Here is a 20,117-nt window from a genome sequence, read left to right as displayed (position 1 = left end):
TTCTCTGACTGGCAGTCGGACCGATCCTCTGTCTCCCTCCACGCCAGAACTTACCTGTCCGCCCTCCACCGCAGCCTCCACGTCTTCTTCCGGATCCCGCTCAGCTTCCCCTCCCCTCTGGAACCTGGACCTGATTAAGGATTTTCATAAGAAGACCAAAGCCCTGTCCCCCGCAGTCAAACCCCTCCCAGACCGAGATCATCATTTCTACAAGTAAGATCAGTCCAATTCATCTCACAACTCCCGTTTCCAAATACCCTAAACTCACCATTTCTTTTTGCTGTCCCGTAGTGTGCTGATGACTCCGTGAATCTTCCCGAGGAACCATACCCTCTCCACTTCTCTTATCTCTGTATTTCAATAAACAATCTTTAGCTGATTTTCTGTTCTGCATGTGAGCAAAGAAAATGGATCCCAACATGACAAAAAGACACCTCCAGATTCTGAAAGCTTACCATTTAATTGCCTTTAAAAGCTACAAAAAATAAAAATAATACAACATACAGGTCCAACTTTTCAAGATAATGTCATCTATTACAACACTTTCCAACGCCATCATCACCATGGACAGTAACCAGTACAGTCAATGTAGCAGATAGAAGCTTTTGTTCTGTCAAGTAACAAAAAGTGACCTTTAGTACCTGCTGTTCTGCTGGTTCTAAGTTCACTGAACACACATTCATGATCAAATGTTCAGGCCTGAACGTATGTAAATGTGAGTCACTCAGACTGTGTGGACAGGAATGTGTTCATATTCACTAAGATGAACTGCTGCGCTCCACTCAGAGATGAGTCTTATTGTGGGCATTGATGCAGTTTGTATGCTGTCTAATTACAAGAGAAGAAGAAAATGACATAATTTCTCACTAAACACACAATGCAGTTTTTTGTCCTCATGGTTCCTGAGAAATAATCCAAAGGGGTTAATAATATAATCTCTCCACACTGTATTCCTTAAAAACAATTGTCTTGTTGTTTCTCTGCTCATGTTCGGTTGTTTTTCTTTATTTTCTCTTCTATCGCCACCATTTAAATGGTAGCTGTACTTTCAGTATTGATGTGAACATTTGTTGCAGTCACAAAAATCAGGCCTTTTTGTGGACGTCCACAAACTGCTAGATGTCACAGATGACAGGATTAATTTCAACAATGAAGCAGACAGCAGAGTGGCAGCAACAATAGGCTGCAGATCCATATTTAAGAAGCTTTTATGTGAAAGAAATTACAGTTAAATCTAATCTGCAAATGGATAATTTGTGTTTTTTTAAAAAGAGCACTTTAGAAATGGTGCTACTGCACTGTATCTATAATATGTAAAGTTAAAACATTTTCAGGTATCTGCAGTACAAAACGTAAAGCTTAAATTTAGCCTCAATTGGAAAGCAACCGCTAATATATACCCATCATTACACTGGAGCTTTTTCACAGATCCACGGGAAAGAATTATCACATTTATTATCATTCCATGTCTTGTTGACTTCCAAGATCTGTGCACAATCCTCACTTCCATTAACATTATCAGGCTGGCCCTGTCCCCAGAACTTTTTAAGCCTGTAAACAAGAGAGTTATTTCACAGATTATATTTCACAACAATCAGAAACGAAATGTCAGCTCATAAGTTGTGATGTTCTACATTGCAGTTGTTTTGGAGCATAGAAGATAATAAATGATTTACATTAATGGTTTGCATTAGCACAACAACTTCCCATATTTTAAGGATTCAATTTCTTTACTTTTGAAAGAGAAACAAAGTTGTGTTCAAAATAACTGCAGTGTTTCCAAAAAGTGTGTTTATTATCACAATTTAAAATTTTCTTGATTATTTCAGGCTTTTTTCCTTTACAAACACATTTTATTTGGCCTGGTGTTTCTGTTTAGCTGTGACACCTTCCTGAATTGACCATCAGCCAAGCTATTGCTGCTAATAACCAAATATTCTATTTATATGGGTAATGTTGTACTTGTCGATATCAAATTTGTATTTCTGGGTTTAACCCTTACAGTAGAATTTTAGTCCCAGGTTAGGAATAAAGTCATAATATTACAAGAATACAGTCATACTAATAAAGTCGTAATATTATCAGAAGAAAGTCGTAGTTACTCGAGAATAAAGTTGTAATATTATGGTAACATTTAAAGCCCTTATGGCCTTTTGTTCTGCCTCACAGTCTGACTCTGCTCTTGATTGGCTCTAATCAATCTAGATTGACTTCTTTGGTTATTTTTGTTTACTTACTGGGGCGGCACTTAGCCAGCTCTAGTCATTTTATTTTTGAGTGTTAATTGGATTAACGTGTAATATGTTTTGTTTATAAAACCTTATTTCTGTAATAAACTATGGGGGAATTTCCATGCCATAATCCAAGAGCACACATTTTCAGTCTGAAAACAGGATTTTGTTCTGTTTTTGTTTTGTTTGTCTTTTGTTCTCAAAACTTTTAATAATTTTGCCTACATTTTTATTTTGAAAGCAGGATTTCATGTCTTTCCTCTCAAAACCTGTAACGCTTGTACTTCTCAAAACTTCTCCTCGAGCTCAGATATAGTCTCTGCTCGCTTATGAAACATAAAACTGCCTTTTGGCACAGTCGCCTGGCAACCTCTCAGCCAATAGAATGAAAGTGTTGTACTGGGTGCGTTTGTTTTCTTCTTGCTGGTGTGCCTGTGTGACTACTATCGATTGTAGCAACATGCGCCACCCACTGGATATAGGGAGAAACAACGACGTCTTGACAGTTGGGTCTGTATATTTTCTGTTACTCTACTTTACTTATCATGTAGAAAAATTATAAATTAAATATAAGTTTCCATCAAACCCATGATTGATCTGATTTGTAATATTGGACAGCTATTATTTTGAACACAAATGTTTTTTATACAGAATAAAACACCAATCTTGGTACAAACTAAAGTAAAGCGATCCCATTCTGGTTCATAGTCAGAATTAATATAAAAGAAGGAAAAACTTACTCAGAACTCAGAGCAGTGCCATCAACCCACTTCCAGGATCCCTCCGTTTCTTCACTCAAACCAATCCATGGTGACTTGTCAGATAAGGCAAAAACAAATTTCTGTGAAACGGCATAGAAAATATTGCTTTTAGACTTGAATCCCAACACAGTGTGTGCATATTATAATTGTAATCCAGATATATTGGTCACTTTGAAAATTATACTATACTAAAATATTTCCTGTCCTTCCCCTTCCAAAAGAAACCATTTCCAGGAAGATTCATTTGTCAAAAATGCAATTGAATTATTTTGCAGGTTTCTATTTGAGATAAATATTTCTAAATGCTTACACTCCAGTCGCACTATATCAATTTATATGTTGGAGACTTTAGTGTAAGTGTTTAATTCCACATATAAATGTGTTATATGTGGAAAAATGAAGCACACTGTCTCAAACATCAAGAAAATCTCAAAGTACTATTAAAAAGTAATTTTTTGTTTCAATATTTCAGATCAGCCATGTTGGGACCCAGCCATAGAGTTAACAAACACACTGGTATAAAAAACAACTAAACCCCAAATTAACTGCATTAACTCACTATCAGCACCCGCCTCTCACCTGGAACGTTAGCTGGAGATAGGCACCAGCACATCACAAGCCCACTAGAGACAAGGGTGTTAGAAAGTGGATGGATGGATGGATGGATGGATGGATGGATGGATGGATGGATGGATGGATGGATGGAACTCACTTTCAGTCTGATGAGGAAAAGGAGAAGTGTGACAGATTGATCAATGTGTCATTACAAACACCGGCTAGTGGCCCACTTCCTAAATTTCCTTCCCTTTCTGCAGCTGTTACAGGTTACATTGGACACGACTGCATGCCTAGATCCAATCGCTCTGAAAATGAAGGCATTGCAACTTCAAAGTAACCCTTGTTGTCTGTTCTATTGGTATTTTTTCTTTCATCTCATCTCGCTAACCTGTAAAATTAATTAGTAAAAAGTACTAAAGTCTGTTACTGTAATTCCATCCATCCATCCATCAATGTTTTCACAACCTTGTCCCTAGTGGGTCAGGAGGAGGTGCTGGTGTCTGTCTCCAGCTAACGTTCTGGGCGAGAGGCTGGGTTCACCCTGGACAGGTCGCCAGTCCGTTGCAGTGTTACTGTAATTCTAAAGGTGAAATGATTATATGCTAGTTATACAAAGGTAGCTCCATGCTCCAGTACTTCAAAACTTAGCTGAAACATTCACAGTTCACATTGAACTATGACATCATTGCATGACTTTATTGGCCAAAAGTAAATTTTGTACTTTGTATTTGGGGTGAATGATTCTAACTTAATGATTTTGTTGATTAAGGGATTTTAAGGTTGAAATATTTTTGTTAAATAAACTCTTACATTTTGGAGAAAAGTTGTTTGTGTTTATTCTATACATGTGAAGAATCATGCTGTTCCAATGCAGAACTCTAATCATTCATGTATTATATGCAATACATAAGCCTTAGTAGGCAGGTATTCATAATCAATAACTGAGACTGAAAACTATTAAGCTATGAGTTTCAGCAAAGCAGTTATGTGTTTTGTCTTACAACATATTACAATAAAAAGCCAAAGAAAAGAAACATTTTCTAGGAATAAAAAGAAAGCAGCATAAAAGTATTCAATCAGTAAATAAAAAAATCTAATTTTAATATGTCTTTTTAAAAATAATCAAAATCCTATTTAAATTAAAAGCAACCATTTTAACTAAACTGGTATTTTACACATCCCCTCTCCGGCAAGCAATTTCCACACTTCTGTGCTTTACAAGAAATAAAAAATGAAAGTTAAACCTTTATCTGCTTTCAGTGTTGGCTAAGAAAACCCAACCTCAACATAACACATTGTGGTTGAATTAATTTGCAGAAAATTGCACAACCAGTTTTTAGCTTTAAAAACTCACTGTTTTCTCACACAGGGCAATATGTGTTTACACAGCTTTGTCTCTTCATAAATTAAAAAAGTTTGTATCTACTCACTTTATCTTTGATATTATTGTTTTGGCAAGTAATCAAAACAGAAAAACGTGAACAAATTCAAAGCATCAATAGGCATTGTAGACAGAACTACTGCTATATATTTTAAATGTGCAATTATTGGAAATGTCTGTAGATTGTATTCAAATTCTAGAAACATTATGGAAACATTTTGTAGCACAATGTTTCTCTTAAAGCAAATAGGAAAGCATGAATCTGTTAATCTGAACATAAATGAATTTCACACTGAAAGATCACATCACCTGTTCATCATCGTCGTTTATCACCACCAGATAGCCTCCTCTCTTCCTGCAGTCTTCTCTGGCTTTCTTCCAAGGACCAGATTCAGTAATGAGGAGATAACAAGAAAAGCTGAACATCCTCCATACATCAGGACAGGTCACATATTTTTCTAAAGTAACAAAAAATATATATTTATATATATTTTTTATTTTTATTATCGTTAAAAGAAAACAGTGTTATCAAAATCAGTTAGATTTTATAATGTAGTTTTGCTTCATCAGTCATTAAGATATGAACTATAAGTAGATAATTTAAAACCAACTTAAACCAAAGACTGCATTGGTTTTTAACTTTCTATAAATAAACTGTTCTCACAACTTACTTAACAAACTTTGTAGCCTGGTCACTTCATTAGACCGTTGCAAGAGTGTTGCATTCAGTTGGTCTCTTTCTTTAGTCATGGCAGAAAGCTGGTCTTTCGTATCAGAGAGACCAGCTGCTGAGCTGGATAATGCATGAGCTGAAATAATGTAAGGTAAAATATATCAGAAATGCAAAACATGTTTGTTTAAGCCTGATAAAATATGTTCAATTGTTAAAAAAAAAAAAGGTCATCAGACTGAGAAGACTTTTGACACTCTGAATTTTGATGACATTAGTATTTTATTTATTTATTTATTTTTCGATTTATAGGCAAGGCAATCATTTTCAAAGGGTTTGTCACATCGGTACCACTATATGATAGGGGTGTGCATAAGACTGACATGAGACTGTTGTGACTGTTATGTCATAAACATGACATAACAGCTGTCATGAATATAAAGGAGTCTTTATGTATGTTTATGACTGTTGTCATGAAGTGTCATTCGGTAAATAATGACATTTTTAATACAAAGTTAACACTTGTAATTGACTTTTTGTATAACTTTTAGTGCATCTTTGCGTTAAAATTGTTGCTATTTGCCGAGTGACACTTGATGACAAGAGTCGTAAGCATTTGTGAAGACTCCTTCATATTTATGACAGTCTTATGTCAGTCTTATGCACACCGTTATTTACACTGTTATATAAGCTACACCTATGTAGCTTATATAACAGTGTAAATTTATTATTACTCAAAATAATTATACAGCCATTAATGTCTAAACTACCAGCAACAAAAGTGAGTACACCCCTTAGTGAAAGTTCCTTAAGTGTCAATATTTTGTGTGGCCAGCATTATTTACCAAATCTGCCTTAACTCTCTCTGTAATTCACAGTAGTATTGGAGTTTACGAAATGTAATTCCCCAACACCTGCTGCACTCATGCAGCCCCAGACCATGGCATTGCCATGGCAAATAAGCTTATTTCAAGCCATGAAAGTGAAGCAGAGCAGGATGATGGGAGATAAATAAATAACAAAACTCACTGTGAAAACCAAGTCTGATGAGTCCAATAAGGAGGCCAACACTCAGGATCCCCAAAGAGATAAGACCCACAATGAGCCACTTCTTAGAGCTGCTAGAACCTTAACAAGGACAATTTATTTCAATGCCATTTGTAAAGGTGATTGTTTGTCAAACCAAACATCCTATAAAAGTTCAATCCATGAGCCGTTGCTGCTGCACTGGGGTGAAGTTTCATAGGCAAAAGTCCAAAACGTCTTTATGGTTCATTTTTTTCCCTGTACTGATAGAAAATGGACCCACAGTTCTGTCTTGCTTAGGAAAGCAAATAACAAAAATAATTAAACAAAAAATAAATATAATTAATAGGCTAACTATTAACCAACAAATAGTAATCGGTAAATAATCACAAAAAAAATAAAATAAACTACCATAATTCAAATTGATGAAAAATAAAGAATAGCTTCAAAACCATTAATTTTTTCCTGGATAATATTAAAAACATATGTTTGTGCTTTTCACTCAGAGATTATTCTTACCTCTGTCATTTGAAATGGAAAGGTTGCTGAAAGAACCATTAGCATAGATTTCCTCCATTGGTTTGACTGTCTTATCTGCAGCAAAAACAGAACTACATGAAAACTGTGAGAATTGGTTTTTCATGAGGAAGTTGCAGGTTTTAAGCATGCTGAACAGTTAAAACCAAATGTTATTTTTGAGAGAGACAACTTAATCTTCTTACAACCTTATACATAATTTAGAAGTTTAATGCTTAAATTACAGAGAAAACACCGAGCGGTGCCTTTAAATTAGATATCTCAAACTATAGACTAAATTTATATTTAATTAACACATCATGAAAACATCATTTGCTTCCCATCACCATGTACACTACATTTTCTGTAAAGTAATTTTCTAGCAACATTGCAAAATAAGCTTGTCAATTTAGCATTTCTTTAAATACCATTTGAGGTGTACGGAGCCCCGTGCTGGAAGAAAAACGGCGAGTGACTGAGGGTCATTGCGCATAACACAAACCCTGTAAATTCTAGACACTAACAGGTACCATAGAATTGCACAAAAATCCATGAGGGACGGCGGAGTCCCAGCTCGAAATTCTGTGAAAGACGTGTACGGAGCCTTGTGCCATAAGCCCATTAAAATGCTGTCTGCATCATTTTAAACTGTGATTGTGAGCGTGAGTGGGAATAAAAATAGCAACAGGTATTTTGTTCCATATAACACAGTAGGAGTGTAACAGGTAAACCTTCTATGGATGCAAACTCGACTAAAAACACACCTGTTTAGGATTGTATTTGAAACGCAATCAATTACAAATTTATTGATGGAACCTGAATTAATGTCGTGTTTTGATTGTTGATTCTATATTGCATTGTGTTTCTGTGTTGGTAATAATGTAAAGCACTTTGAAATGCTTTGCTGCTGAAATGTGCTATACAAATAAAATTTGATTGATTGATTGAAATAACTTCTTTTTCAGTTCACATGTAGAAGTTTAAGGCCATTCCTCTTATAATAAAAATAGATTGATATAAAACAGTTTATTCCAGTTCTTGAACCAATTAAGAGATTTTTTTTTATCCAGGCTGCTCCTTCCAGTAAATGACATATGAGTCCTATGGAAGAGACACTTAGGATTTATTTCTGACATCATAGCTTGAAATTCTTTCAGTTTGCAGAGTACCCAAGTGCAAAGATTGACTGTGGCAAAATTTAATACTTTAATAAAATAATGAATTACTTACAATAAATTAACGCAGGTCAAGTCAAAGGAGGCAGGCAGAAAGCAGAAGAGTCCAGTGGAGAATAATGACAACGAATGAACTTATATACCGAGGTAGAGGTGGAACTGGCAGAGTAATCAGATGAGCTAATCAGAAACAAAAGAGGAACAACTGTTGCAGAATGCAGATTGGGTAAACTGAGGAACGGATATTTCCATCAGAGGAACCCTGGAGACGCAACAGAAGAATTTGTGGAGAAACTTGTCCGGTGGTCAACTCCAAGGCACAGAGAATCTACAGAGGAGCTTGTCAGGAGATTAACTGCAAAGCTCTAGATGCTGAGGATCTAGAGACTGGAACACAAAGAGAAGTTCTGGAGAGTGATCTTGGTACCACTAAATGGTCGGAGGAACCTTTGAGAAACTCTGGGATGCCAGATGAACCCTTGGAAGATCCATGTTGATCAAGCACAAATCAGTCGTAAAATGTTTGTATATACAATTATTTTCCACCTTTTTTTTTTTTAAAAAAAACATGGCGCACCACATGGCACAGTGGTTAGAGTGAGCGCCCTGTACTTTGAATCCTGTCCTTGGTTCCTTCGCTGCATGTGTTTCACCTCTTCTTTCTGCACTCTGTTAGCTTGCTCGCAAATGAAGGCCACTAGAGGCAAAAAAATAATAATTCTTGGGGAAAAATAAAAAATCATGTAAGATGATCAACTGTCCTGCTCTTTGAAAGCAGCTGTGCGCTGGACAGTTGATCATCTTATCAATTCACTGTCTGCATGCGATTGGTGCAGCTGTGAGGCACCTGTACTGGGTTTTCAGTCAGAATAGCTTCACTTTGTCAGGTCGGCGTCTGCCTGGCTGTAATGACTTTCTGTTTTATCTGCAGGAAACATGGATTTTGTTTTGTAGAGGTCTTTTTACTGATTATGAGTGGACATGGTTTGCGGTTCACAGATGTAAGGCCTGGACCTTCTTCTGTGGAAGACATGATCGGCGACCGGAGGCTCCTGTTTTGGTTCCTGGCATTGAGACTCAGTCAGTTTCAATGCCATAAATACCTGATTTATATCACAGACCATAGATCTAGAATTTAACATTTGTTTACTGAGAATGAGAAAACTTCTACATTTCACGGTTCCAGTAGAAATAAATGAAAAGATTTATTCTGAATTTGTCATCTTCAAATTGTAATAAAAATTGGTCAAAGCCTGTAAAGTCACAGGTTAAAGTGGACATCGTTCACTGGTCATTTCAAAATCTCTTTTTCAAAATTTGTGACCAAAATAGCCTTCATATTTTTTCTTGAAATATGGAAACACAGACTTTCCAATTCTATGTTCACATATTTCTAATTGACTTTTAATTCAGTTATTGAAAAACTCCTCTGAGGGAGAGCCAAAATACTCAGAGGAAGAAGCCGTACCCGCCTCTAACAATACACTACCGCAACTACTGAGGCAAAATGCTGACTCAGTAGTTGCTGACTCAGTGAAAATAAAATACAACATACAGATCCAACTTTTCAAGATAATATCATCCATTACAACACTTTCCAACACCATCATCACCATGGACAGTAACCAGTTCAGTAAATGTAGCAGATAGAAGCTTTTGTTCTGTCAAGTAACCAAAAGAGGCTTTTAGTACCTGCTGTTCTGCTGGTTGTAAGTTCACTGAACACACATTAGTTAATGAAAATTGATCACATGATCAAATGTTGAGACCTGAAATTATATGAGTCACTCAGACTGTGTGGACAGGAATGTGTTCATATTCACTAAGATGAACTGCTGAGCTCCACTCAGAGATGAGTCTTATGGTGAGAATGATATAGTTTGTTTACTGTCTTTGTCATGAATTGTGGTAGAGAGGTGGTGAGGCAGACGCAGAGGACCCATGTTGGAGTGAATTAAAGATGATTTAATGGTGAAAATGCAATTATAAAGTCCAGAAATCCAGGCAGCACAGAAAAGCAGACACAACAAAGCTCAGAGCTGGTAGCAACTGGGATAATTAAACCAAAATGACAGACTTGACAGCAGACAAGACGAGAACCCAACAAGAACCAGGAACACAGGTGGGATTAAATACACAGGGAGACAATAAGGAGAAACAAGGGACAGCTGGGGACAATCAAGAGGTGGACAGGACAACAAAGAGACTGAATTATATGAAAACGACACAAAAACCTAAATTAACACAGAGAAAAACCCAAATCCTCACAGTCTTGTTACAAAACAAGAAGAATATAATAACATGATTTGTCAATAAACACACAGTGCAGTTTTTTGTCCTTGTGGTTCCTGAGAAATAATCCAAATGGGTCAACAATAGAATCTCCCCACAGTTATACTTAAAACTAGTCTTGTGGTATTTTCTTTTCTTCTGTTCATGAGTTCACTGAATTTCATCATTATTATTATTATTAAACATCAATTTGGTGTTTAGCGCCACCCTTTGAAGTTTCAGTGTTGGTGCACACAGTTGTTGCAGTCACTACAATCAGGCCTTCATGTCGACGTTCACAGAGACCACAGAGGCCAGTCACAGACAATAATGCAGTCAAGCATAAAGCAGAGCAGGCTAAACTTAGTCTCAACTGTAAAGCAATTCCTAACACACTCCCAATTTAGACTGGATCCTTTTCACAGATCCACTGCATAGAAGAAGAACATTTACAATCATTCCACAACTTATAAGTCAGGATTTGTGCACAGTCCTCTTCCCCCCACTGTGGGTCTCCACCACCATTATCAGGCTGTTTTTTTGCCCAGTGTTTGGTAAGTCTGCAAACAAGAAAATCATTTCACAGCTTATTTATAACAATGTTATGAAATAAGAAATCTGACATTTTAAGCTCTTTAGGAGGCCATGTAGAGCCATTTGGTGAAGTCCATTAAATGGACGGTATTGTGTATTTTACAAACTGTGCCATTGACAGCATAATCAATCCCACACACAATGCTGCTTTCAGTTGTTATAAAATGCTGTTTTTTTATATTCTTTTTAATAATGGTTGTGTTTCTTAGTTTGTTTTCCAGTTTCTAAATAAATATGAAGATACAGTGGAGGAAATAATTATTTAATCCCCCACTGATGTTGAAAGTTTGTACTGTGACAAATAATTTAACAGTCTATGATTTTTATGGTAGCTCAATTTTAGCAGTGAGAGACAGGATATAAAAAAATCTAGAAAACTAAGTAATATTTAAATAAAAAATATAATTACCATTTCATTGAGGGAAATAAGTATTTGATGACTAATGTTGGCTCCCACAGACCACCTGATCTCGGTGAAGTTGTTTCCTGCATTAGAATCATCTGCCCAAATTGTCACCCGTATAAAAGGTCACCCGCCAACAGACTCAGTGACACCCCAACATATCCACCATGGGCAAAACTAAAGAGCTGTCTAAAGATGTCAGGGACAAAATTGTTGACCTACTCAAGGCTGGGATGAGCTATAGAGCCATAAGTAAGAAGATGGCTGAGGAGGTGACAACTGTTGGGGCAAATATTCGGAAGTGGAAGAAGTACAACATTACTGTCAATCGGCCCAGACCTGGAGCTCCATGCAAGATATCACCTCATGGAGTCTCATTGATCATGAGAAAAATTAAAAATCAGCCAAGAACTATATGGGAGAAGCTGATTAATGATCTCAAGACAGCTTGGACCACAGTCTCCAAAAAAACCATTGGTAATACACTGAGAAATCCTGCAGTGCACGCAAGGTTTCTCTGTTCATGAAGCCTCACGTCCAGGCCCACCACAAGTTTGTCAATGAACCTATTAATGACTCTGAGAGAGATTGGGAGAAGGTACTCTGGTCAGCTGAGACCAAGATTGAGCTCTTTGGCCACAACTCAACTCCACTTGTTTTGAGGAAGAAAAATGCAGAATATGACCCTAAGAACACCATCCCCACTGTTAAGCATGAAAGTGGAAGTATTATGTTTGGGCAGTGTTTTTCTTCTAAGGGCACAGGCCAACTTCACCGCATCGACAGGAAGTTAAACATTGCCATGTATTGCAAAATCCTGGGTGACAACCTCCTTGCCTCTGCCAGGTCACTGAAAATGGGTCATTGATGGGTCTTCCAGCACGGCAATGACCCAAACATACAGCCAAGGAAACAAAGACGTGGCTCCAGAAGAAGCATATCAAACTCAAGGAATGACCCAGCCAGTTCCTGACCTCAATCCAAATGAAAATCTATGGAGAGAGCTGAGGCTTCACGTTTCCAAACACACACCTTAAAACCTCAAGAACTTGGAGATGATCTGCAGAGAGGGTCAAAATTACTCCTGAAGGTTCTGCACACATTATAAAAACTACGAGAAATGTCTGACTGCTGTGCTTCCCAACAAGGGTTTTGTCACCAAATATTAATTAATGTTTCACTGGGGGGGTCAAATACTTATTTCCTTCAATAAAATGCAAATTATTATTTTTTTTCTCATTTTATGTAATTTTCTCAGTTTTTTTTTTGATATTCTATGCGTCATTGTTAAAATAAATCTGGCATAAAGTTATGAGACGTTTCATTTATTTTTTTGTATAAAATGTTTTAAAGTCAGTCGTGGATCAAATGCTTATTGGATAAGATGAGCTTTTCAGAAGAACAAATGTTTTACTCATTTTCCTAATGTGAGAAATAATAACTCTTACATATTGTTTGAGTGAAATTTTATGTCTCAAAGCTGCCACTAATCATTGTAAGTCCTGTCTAATCTTTTACACTTCAGTGAGATTTTGAATGGTAAAACCAGTTTTTTTTTCTTAGCAATGAATGAGAAATAAAGTGGAAAACTCACAGTTGAGTCAGCGGAGTGTCATCAACCCACTTCCAGGATCCCTCAGTTTCTATATCATTCAAACCAATCCATGGTTCTTTATTGATGATTGTAGAAAGAAAATTCTGTCAATGTTATAGAAAAAATATTAGGGTTTCAGTACAGCAGTTATCTGTTTTATGTTATAACATGCCATGACAAAAACCAAGGTAAAGAACATTTCTATTAAAGGTTTTAGAATTTATCCACCTAAAATATTAAACAGTAACATTTTTCTAATTGTCTACATAAAAAAATGAATCCCTCTTAAACTTTAACTATACTTTAATCTGAAGGATTCCTTTTCTTTTGAGTCAGTTCCACACTTCTTTATTTTAAGGGAAAAATAAGAATATAAGCACACAGCTAAACATTCATCTTCTTCCAGTGTGTTTCAGTGTGTGGGCTAAATAATTCAAACCCAAACACGACACAACGCACAATAAATGAAGTCAGAAATGCTAAGATTTGTATCTACTCAGTTTATCCTAATATGGTATCAATATGTTTGACATACAAGCAAAAAAAGAAGAAGTCTGATGGACGACAGTGCCGTTTAAAATTAAAATGTTCACATTAAGGTATTTGAATTTTTTGGGTGTATTTTCATTGTATTAAAAATTTATTTAAAAAATGTAAACTGAACCTATTCAAACAGCAATATGCATGAAATAGGCAGCGGTATTGTTGTATATATAATACTATAACACAATGGTGATGTCTGTGGATTGTACTAAAATAATAGAGGCAATATGGAAACATCTTGTTACACAATATTTACATTAAACTATGAAAGAAAGATATGAATCTCATTTGCAAACATAAATGAATAATCTCACACTGAGGGACCACATCACCTGTTCATCATCGTCATTTATCACCACCAGATCTCCTCCTCTGTTCCTGCAGTCTTCTCTGGCTTTATTCCAGGAGCCAGACGATGTAGAGAGGAAATAACAAGAAGAGTTGAACATCATCCATCCTGCAGGACAGATTTTCTCTAAAAGATAAATTAATATTTAGCTTTTTTTAAACACTGCTTATTAATTTTGACAGTAACAGGAAGTCAATGTTTATTAATCACCCATTTGTAAAGTCATTAAGGTTTGAAATATAAACAGATTATTTTGAGGATCCAGGGTCTTTAGTAACAGTTAAAAAAACATAAAATACCCACAGATGGAGGAGGATGCAATAAGTGAAACTCTGCAGGAAGGAACTTAAACCAAAGTTGGTATCAAAAGGATCTTCTGTCTTTTAGAAAATAAGGTTTTCTCACAAACACCTGAAGGCTTACTTTTCTTCAACAAACTCTGAAGCCTGATCATCTCGTTAGACATTTCTGTGAGGGTTGCATTCAGACGATCTCTTTCTTCAATCATTGCAGAAAGTTGGTTATTGCTGTCCTGGAGGCGATCAGTCAGATTGTCTTTGGTGTCGGTGATTAAAGTATATTATTAGAGAAAAGCAGAAAAACTTAAGATATACTCATTTAACTTTAGCTTAGAAAGTTGTTTGCAAAGCTGAGAATAATTAAACCATTTTGGATTTTGATGATAGAAATTTTTTTATTTTCTGCCTTTAAAAATAAAGAACAGACTCATGCAAGTTAAATATGCAACAACAAAACTCACAGAAAACACCAAGGCTGATGAGTCTAATCAGCAGGAAAACATTCAGAAGCCCCAGAGAGATGATAGCACCCACATAGAGCCTCTTCTTAGAGCTGCCAGGACCTAATCAAAGGAAATACATTTCAATAACATTAATTTCTGCTTCATAATAATGATAAAATATAGACCTGCTTCTCTTTCTTGTGTTGTTCTTACCTTCATTTTTTCTAACAGGAATTTGACAGACAGTTTTCACAGGATCAGCATTCATATAGATTTCCTCCATTGCTTTGACAGATGCTGAACGTTTTGTAGACTCTCTGATCTGCAGCAAAACCAGAAGTATATGAGAAATGCCAAACTGAGTTTGACATGAGGAAGTTGCCAGTTCAGAGACAGATACATATTTTTAGAGTTAAAATTAGTCATGCGAAAGTATGACTAGTGTGAGGGATTAACACCTACCAGCCAGAGAGATACTGAATCGTTTTAAAAAGATCCTTAATTTATATACAGTATATTAAAAAAAGGTTAAAAAACAATATTTCAAAAAATGATGAATTGGGCCAACATAAAAACAGAAGACAACATATCGGACTTCAACTCGGGTAGAAACTCAAAGAACTCGAGCACAAATTGACCTAACAAACAAGACAGAAAACACAACTTATTTGCATCTTTACAAACCATGTGGTAATGAAAGAGACCAAAATTAATGTTCTAACTAAACTGTAAAAAACAGTTAGAACTTGTTGTTACATTTAATATTTTTTTCAAAATATCTCCTGTTGAAATCTAGAAATGTCAGGTCATTCCTCCTGTCATAAATTATATTGAATGAAAGTGTTTAGTCCAGGAGAAAAGCTGAGAAAATGCATGTTTAACAGTTTTCTGAAGCAACTCAGCATTTTATTTCTATCCAGGCCTCAACTTTCACTTAATGTCTGATGTGGGGTGAGAAGTGTCACATGAAACTTCTTTTAATATCTTTATCAAAGAAAGTAAGTGAGACTTGTTAGACTCTCCCATTGTTTCTCTCTGTTGATTATAGCGTTTGCCTGTCAGCTGTACTACAACAGTTTGACCAAAATGTGGGTCAGCCTGGTGTGATGGTTTGAAAGGAAACCATCATGAAGGTCATCATGATGGTTCATGATGGTTCAAAAGCACTAACAAAAAAAAATCAAATCAAAAGCACACAAAACAACAACAACTAAAAAAAGACTCAAAAATACACCCTTACACACACTTTACACATTTTTTAAATGTGGTTCTCAGCCGGGTGAGAAAGTTCATCCTCTGCAGATAGTTGTTGAATTAACACTGCATAAACTGTTCTTACTTATTAACAGTTGAGCCAAATCCACAATCAAAGTGTGTTGATGATAAGTAGCATATTGTTTACGCCACATCAGCTAAACACATTTCCATCATTATTTCTCATGAGTCCCACTCCTGTCGAATTGTTAATGAAGTTCAGGAGTTGTTGATTGCTGAGTTTGGCAACGCATCATGTGGAGTAGATGAAGTACATTAAAGAGCAAAGGACTGAGCACACGTCCCTGAAGAACCTCCAAACTGAAAGTAACACTTCAATCACACAGCTTCCTTAAAATACATTGCCACAGACATAGATAAGATTGTGTGAAGTACATTTATAACACATAAATGTACTTCACACAGTCACGTCATTTCCATGATGCACCATCAGAATTTTATTTATAGAAATTTTAGTTAATCTTTTTCTCACAGAAAGCAGAGGTGTGCTGCAGCATAAAAGCGTAAAGACACAAACGATATACTGTGATGTCACAGGACGGCAGTGATGGAGTTTGAATGCAAAACATTTTCCACCTTGAGGTTTGGAGAATCGCTCTGCTCAGTAAAATATTCCAGACCATCTCAGATTAACCTTCCCTGATGAGAAAATCATATATTTTTAAACTGAATAACACATTAACAAAGAAACTATAGCTTCATAATTATTTCTGTGTTTCATGTGTTTATGATTGTCAGTCTTTGACATCCATAATGTGAGACTCTGAGTTGTGTTTGTGTTCACCGTTTTTACTTTGAACACCTCTATCAAAAGTAGATAAACTGTATTTAAAATATGGGAAGTTGTTGTGTTTATGGTAAACGTCAAAAACCATTTCTGTCTTCTAGGGTCCAAAACCAACTACATCCTTTTCTATTGTGGTATATTTTGGCTGTCTATAATTTGGCTGTGTGTATTTTTTTGTGTGTAATTTCTGTGCCTAGATCCCTAACTTAGACCTGACCATCAAAAGAGCTGTCTGCGTCTCTGCTGAGCAGGTGTAGTGTGTGATTTTTAAGAAGGATGATGTGTGTAAGCAGGAACTACAATGACGACCCGTCCAGTATGGATTCCATTTATTTAGCAAGTCTTTAGGTGAACTGTTCAAACTGCACATGTACTTTTGGTGTGAATGAGGAGTGTTGTGGATCTGCATCCAAAGTTCATTCTGACCTGACCAGAGAAAGTAATGTGTCACTATGTAGACACAACCCACACATCATGGAGGACAATGATTCAACAACAACTGAGTCGTTGGACGTAGTGCATCCAACAACCTGCTCCCAAGACTCGTCTTTGTGTCCCCTGCCTTTGGGAGGCCTTTCAGTCAACAAGCCCTCTAAGGAGGCAGAAAGACACAGCAACATATGAGAAGAGTTGGCAAATCACCCCAATCCAGACCCCACGTCTTAAGCTGAAGAATGGAAGCTGCAGACGAGGATATTGGGGTTTCCCCTATAAAACTAGCTAAGCCTGGTGGTAATGAAGCTAGGGCATTCGTCCCGAGTTTTTGAATTAAAAAATGTTTAAAGTTGAGAGGAAATTTGAAAATATCACTAAGTGATATGTGCTATTGGAAGACATTATCAACTATCCCTAAACACCAACAATAAAGTCTTAAAAGCCATTACATTAAATAAAACTAACAATGCTTAGCCTGGTGGAGGCGCAAGTAAAACCTGGTGGCCCACCAGACTTATAATACACTGAGGAAAGTCCTGGTAAAATATTAATTTATCCTAAAGTACTAAATGCAGATATACTGTCAGGAATTTCCTGTCTACCAAAGTCCAACTCTATTTTTGTATGTCATAAAAATATATATTAGAATTGGTATTTCAACTCCTAAAAATGTTCTTATTCATTTGCCGCTTAAGTCATGTTTGGGTTTTTTTCTAGACTTTTAAAGAGTATGAAGTCATAAGCAAGAATTTTGTACTTCATTTACTGAGTTAATCTAGATACAGGGCATGTTAAGACAAACTACAGTCTGGGTTAGACAGAATAAGAGCGCATTATCTACACAAAAACATGTTTATGTTTCACTTCCTTAACAGCAATACTGTTAAGGAAATCAAATCTTTGAAAACAGTGAGGTAATCCTCAAATATTAATACATTAGTTAATATTACAACTACTAAACCACCAACTGACACAATCTGAATACATTTTTCTGCATAATGTCATAATTTTCTTTAGGTTTATTTACATCTCCAGTAGCATCAAGCCATGCATCAGTTTTCATGTCACTTCCTCGGTGCAGTCACTACAGTCTCCAGCAGATGGCAGTCTCTGCTCTCTGTCAAACTGTGAAATAATTTGAATACTTCCTCTGCGATGTTGCTTTACCTTGCAAATTACACTCACTTAATTTCACATAAAGCTGTCTAGCTGACGCATTCAATCACACACAGACACCAGCTAATACTGCAGGTGGGTTACTGTGTACGAATCGCCTCTTTATTTTTGACATTGGAAATTGTAATAAACAGTGACCAGGCAGAAAGCAGAAAATAGAGTTTATTGTAATATTTAAATTAATTGTAACTAGAAGCAGGACTATTAACCCTCTATGGCATGGCGTTGCCCTCAGGCAACAAACCACATAGCTGTACCTCACATTGCTCCTTTATTTTATTTTTTGGGGGGCATGATTTTTGACATATTTTTGTCCAAAAAATAGTTCTTTTATGAATATAGTTTTTGTTTGATTTGTATTTCATTTCTCATAATCAGTGTAGACAATCTTGGTGTTCTAGACCAATGTTACCCTGAGGCAACAAACCCAAATCTGGTTCCAGGAGGTGTCAGAGTCCGATTTTATGATTGACATGTAATTAGGGACCACCAAGCTCCCAAAGAATGCAGGAAAATATTTCTTCCCCACAAAAATAAAAAGTCATGCCATAGAGGGTTAAAGCACTTTATAAAATATTTGTTTTTAGAGATGGAATACTTAAAACTCAAGAATAAAATATAAAACATAGAGAACTTTTTTCAAACACCCAATTGCAGCACTTTTTCACAGATCCAATGTTTAGCACCATCACATGAAAAATCATTCCAAGACGCCTTGTCGTTTCATACGGCGCAACAACAGACACAAACATACAGCTGAGATTGTGTTTTTTTTTTTTTACCCCTCCAAGGGGTCTTTTGTGGGCTCTAGTGTCCCTTATATGACAGTGGGCTGACAGGAAACGGGGAAGGAGACGGTGAAAGACATGCGGCAAATGTCGTCGGGTCCGGGAGTCGAACCCGCGACGGCCACGTCGAGGACTCAAGGCCTCCAAATACGGGTCGCGCTACGCCCTACGCCACCACGACACGCCCGAGATTGTGCTTTAAAGCACAGAAATAAAACCACATGTTATACAGTCAACAGGCATGTTGTCTTGTATTTTCTGTATAGTATTATGTCAATGTAAAACCATCAACCACCAGATATTCCACTGACAAAAAGGCAGCCTGCTTTTTTTGTTGTGAAAGTTTCTTCTGAAGCATTTAAATGAGTATTTAGTTACAATATGTTTTTTTATGTCAGCATTTTGCAGAATTTTCTTTCTGAATTTAAGAAGGACGCCTGGATTAGTTTGAGAGAAACTGAGGGATCTTAGTGGTGAGTTGATGGAACCTCTCTGAGTTTCATGTAAGGATCCGTGAAAAGTTTGATTAGACTAGAAAAATTGCTGATCCTAGCAAAACAGCTGTGAAAATGCATATCTGCAGAATGATTGCTGCAAAATATGCAAGAAAAAGCAGAACAAAACCTAAGAACCTGAAAAAGTTGAAAAAGCTGAAAACTAAAACATAGTAAAAGAAATAGCATAAATTAGCAGAAGCAGAAATTAGTATAAAACCTGAAATAGTTGAAAAAGTTAATGATTGAAAAATGTGAGCAGGATCTTAATCAGTGATAATGCAACAATGCATTATCACTGATTAAACTAGAGTAACTAAGAATAACTAGACACAGGAAATAAACATA

At 36.3% G+C, this 20,117-nt stretch overlaps 2 protein-coding genes across 3 annotated transcripts; both read right to left on the bottom strand.

The window, feature by feature from the left end:
• Nucleotides 1–515: 515 nt before the first annotated feature.
• On the bottom strand, nt 516–8,556 carry LOC111609355 (CD209 antigen-like protein E). 2 transcript variants are annotated; one of them, XM_023337454.1, is made up of 7 exons: nt 8,374–8,556; nt 7,147–7,221; nt 6,631–6,729; nt 5,603–5,740; nt 5,241–5,389; nt 2,972–3,072; nt 516–1,551 (listed from the first exon to the last, which is right to left on the bottom strand). In XM_023337454.1, the coding sequence occupies exons 2-7, from the start codon at nt 7,202–7,204 to the stop codon at nt 1,407–1,409; spliced, it is 690 nt and encodes a 229-aa protein (XP_023193222.1). In that variant the 5' UTR covers nt 7,205–7,221; nt 8,374–8,556; the 3' UTR covers nt 516–1,406. The 2 variants fall into 2 exon arrangements, with proteins under 2 accessions (XP_023193222.1, XP_023193223.1); XM_023337455.1 differs by lacking the exon at nt 8,374–8,556 and having other exon boundaries at nt 7,147–7,242.
• A 1,503-nt stretch (nt 8,557–10,059) lies between these two features.
• LOC111609263 (CD209 antigen-like protein C) lies at nt 10,060–15,209 on the bottom strand. The gene is made up of 6 exons (XM_023336578.1): nt 15,028–15,209; nt 14,833–14,934; nt 14,496–14,627; nt 14,056–14,198; nt 13,181–13,284; nt 10,060–11,149 (listed from the first exon to the last, which is right to left on the bottom strand). Exons 1-6 carry the CDS (start codon nt 15,095–15,097, stop codon nt 10,993–10,995), a joined length of 708 nt encoding a protein of 235 aa, XP_023192346.1. The 5' UTR covers nt 15,098–15,209; the 3' UTR covers nt 10,060–10,992.
• Nucleotides 15,210–20,117: the final 4,908 nt, after the last annotated feature.

Source organism: Xiphophorus maculatus, chromosome 7, assembly GCF_002775205.1.
Source record: "Xiphophorus maculatus strain JP 163 A chromosome 7, X_maculatus-5.0-male, whole genome shotgun sequence".
In the NCBI taxonomy this organism is placed as follows: domain Eukaryota; kingdom Metazoa; phylum Chordata; class Actinopteri; order Cyprinodontiformes; family Poeciliidae; genus Xiphophorus; species Xiphophorus maculatus.
Note: the sequence above shows the minus strand (reverse complement) of the source record. Positions and strands in the feature narration are given on the sequence as shown.

What these genes read in the sequence shown, in the direction of transcription:
- LOC111609355 (XM_023337454.1), bottom strand. Translation starts at nt 7,204, where the DNA reads ATGGAGGAAATCTATGCTAATGGTTCTTTCAGCAACCTTTCCATTTCA. An exon ending in CATCAGACTTGGTTTTCACA is followed by an intron (nt 5,741 to 6,630) that starts GTGAGTTTTGTT and finishes ACATTATTTCAG; the next exon opens with CTCATGCATTATCCAGCTCA. An exon ending in CAGGCTACAAAGTTTGTTAA is followed by an intron (nt 5,390 to 5,602) that starts GTAAGTTGTGAG and finishes TTGTTACTTTAG; the next exon opens with AAAAATATGTGACCTGTCCT.
- LOC111609263 (XM_023336578.1), bottom strand. Translation starts at nt 15,097, where the DNA reads ATGGAGGAAATCTATATGAATGCTGATCCTGTGAAAACTGTCTGTCAA. An exon ending in CATCAGCCTTGGTGTTTTCT is followed by an intron (nt 14,628 to 14,832) that starts GTGAGTTTTGTT and finishes CCGACACCAAAG; the next exon opens with ACAATCTGACTGATCGCCTC. An exon ending in TAAATGACGATGATGAACAG is followed by an intron (nt 13,285 to 14,055) that starts GTGATGTGGTCC and finishes TAACATTGACAG; the next exon opens with AATTTTCTTTCTACAATCAT.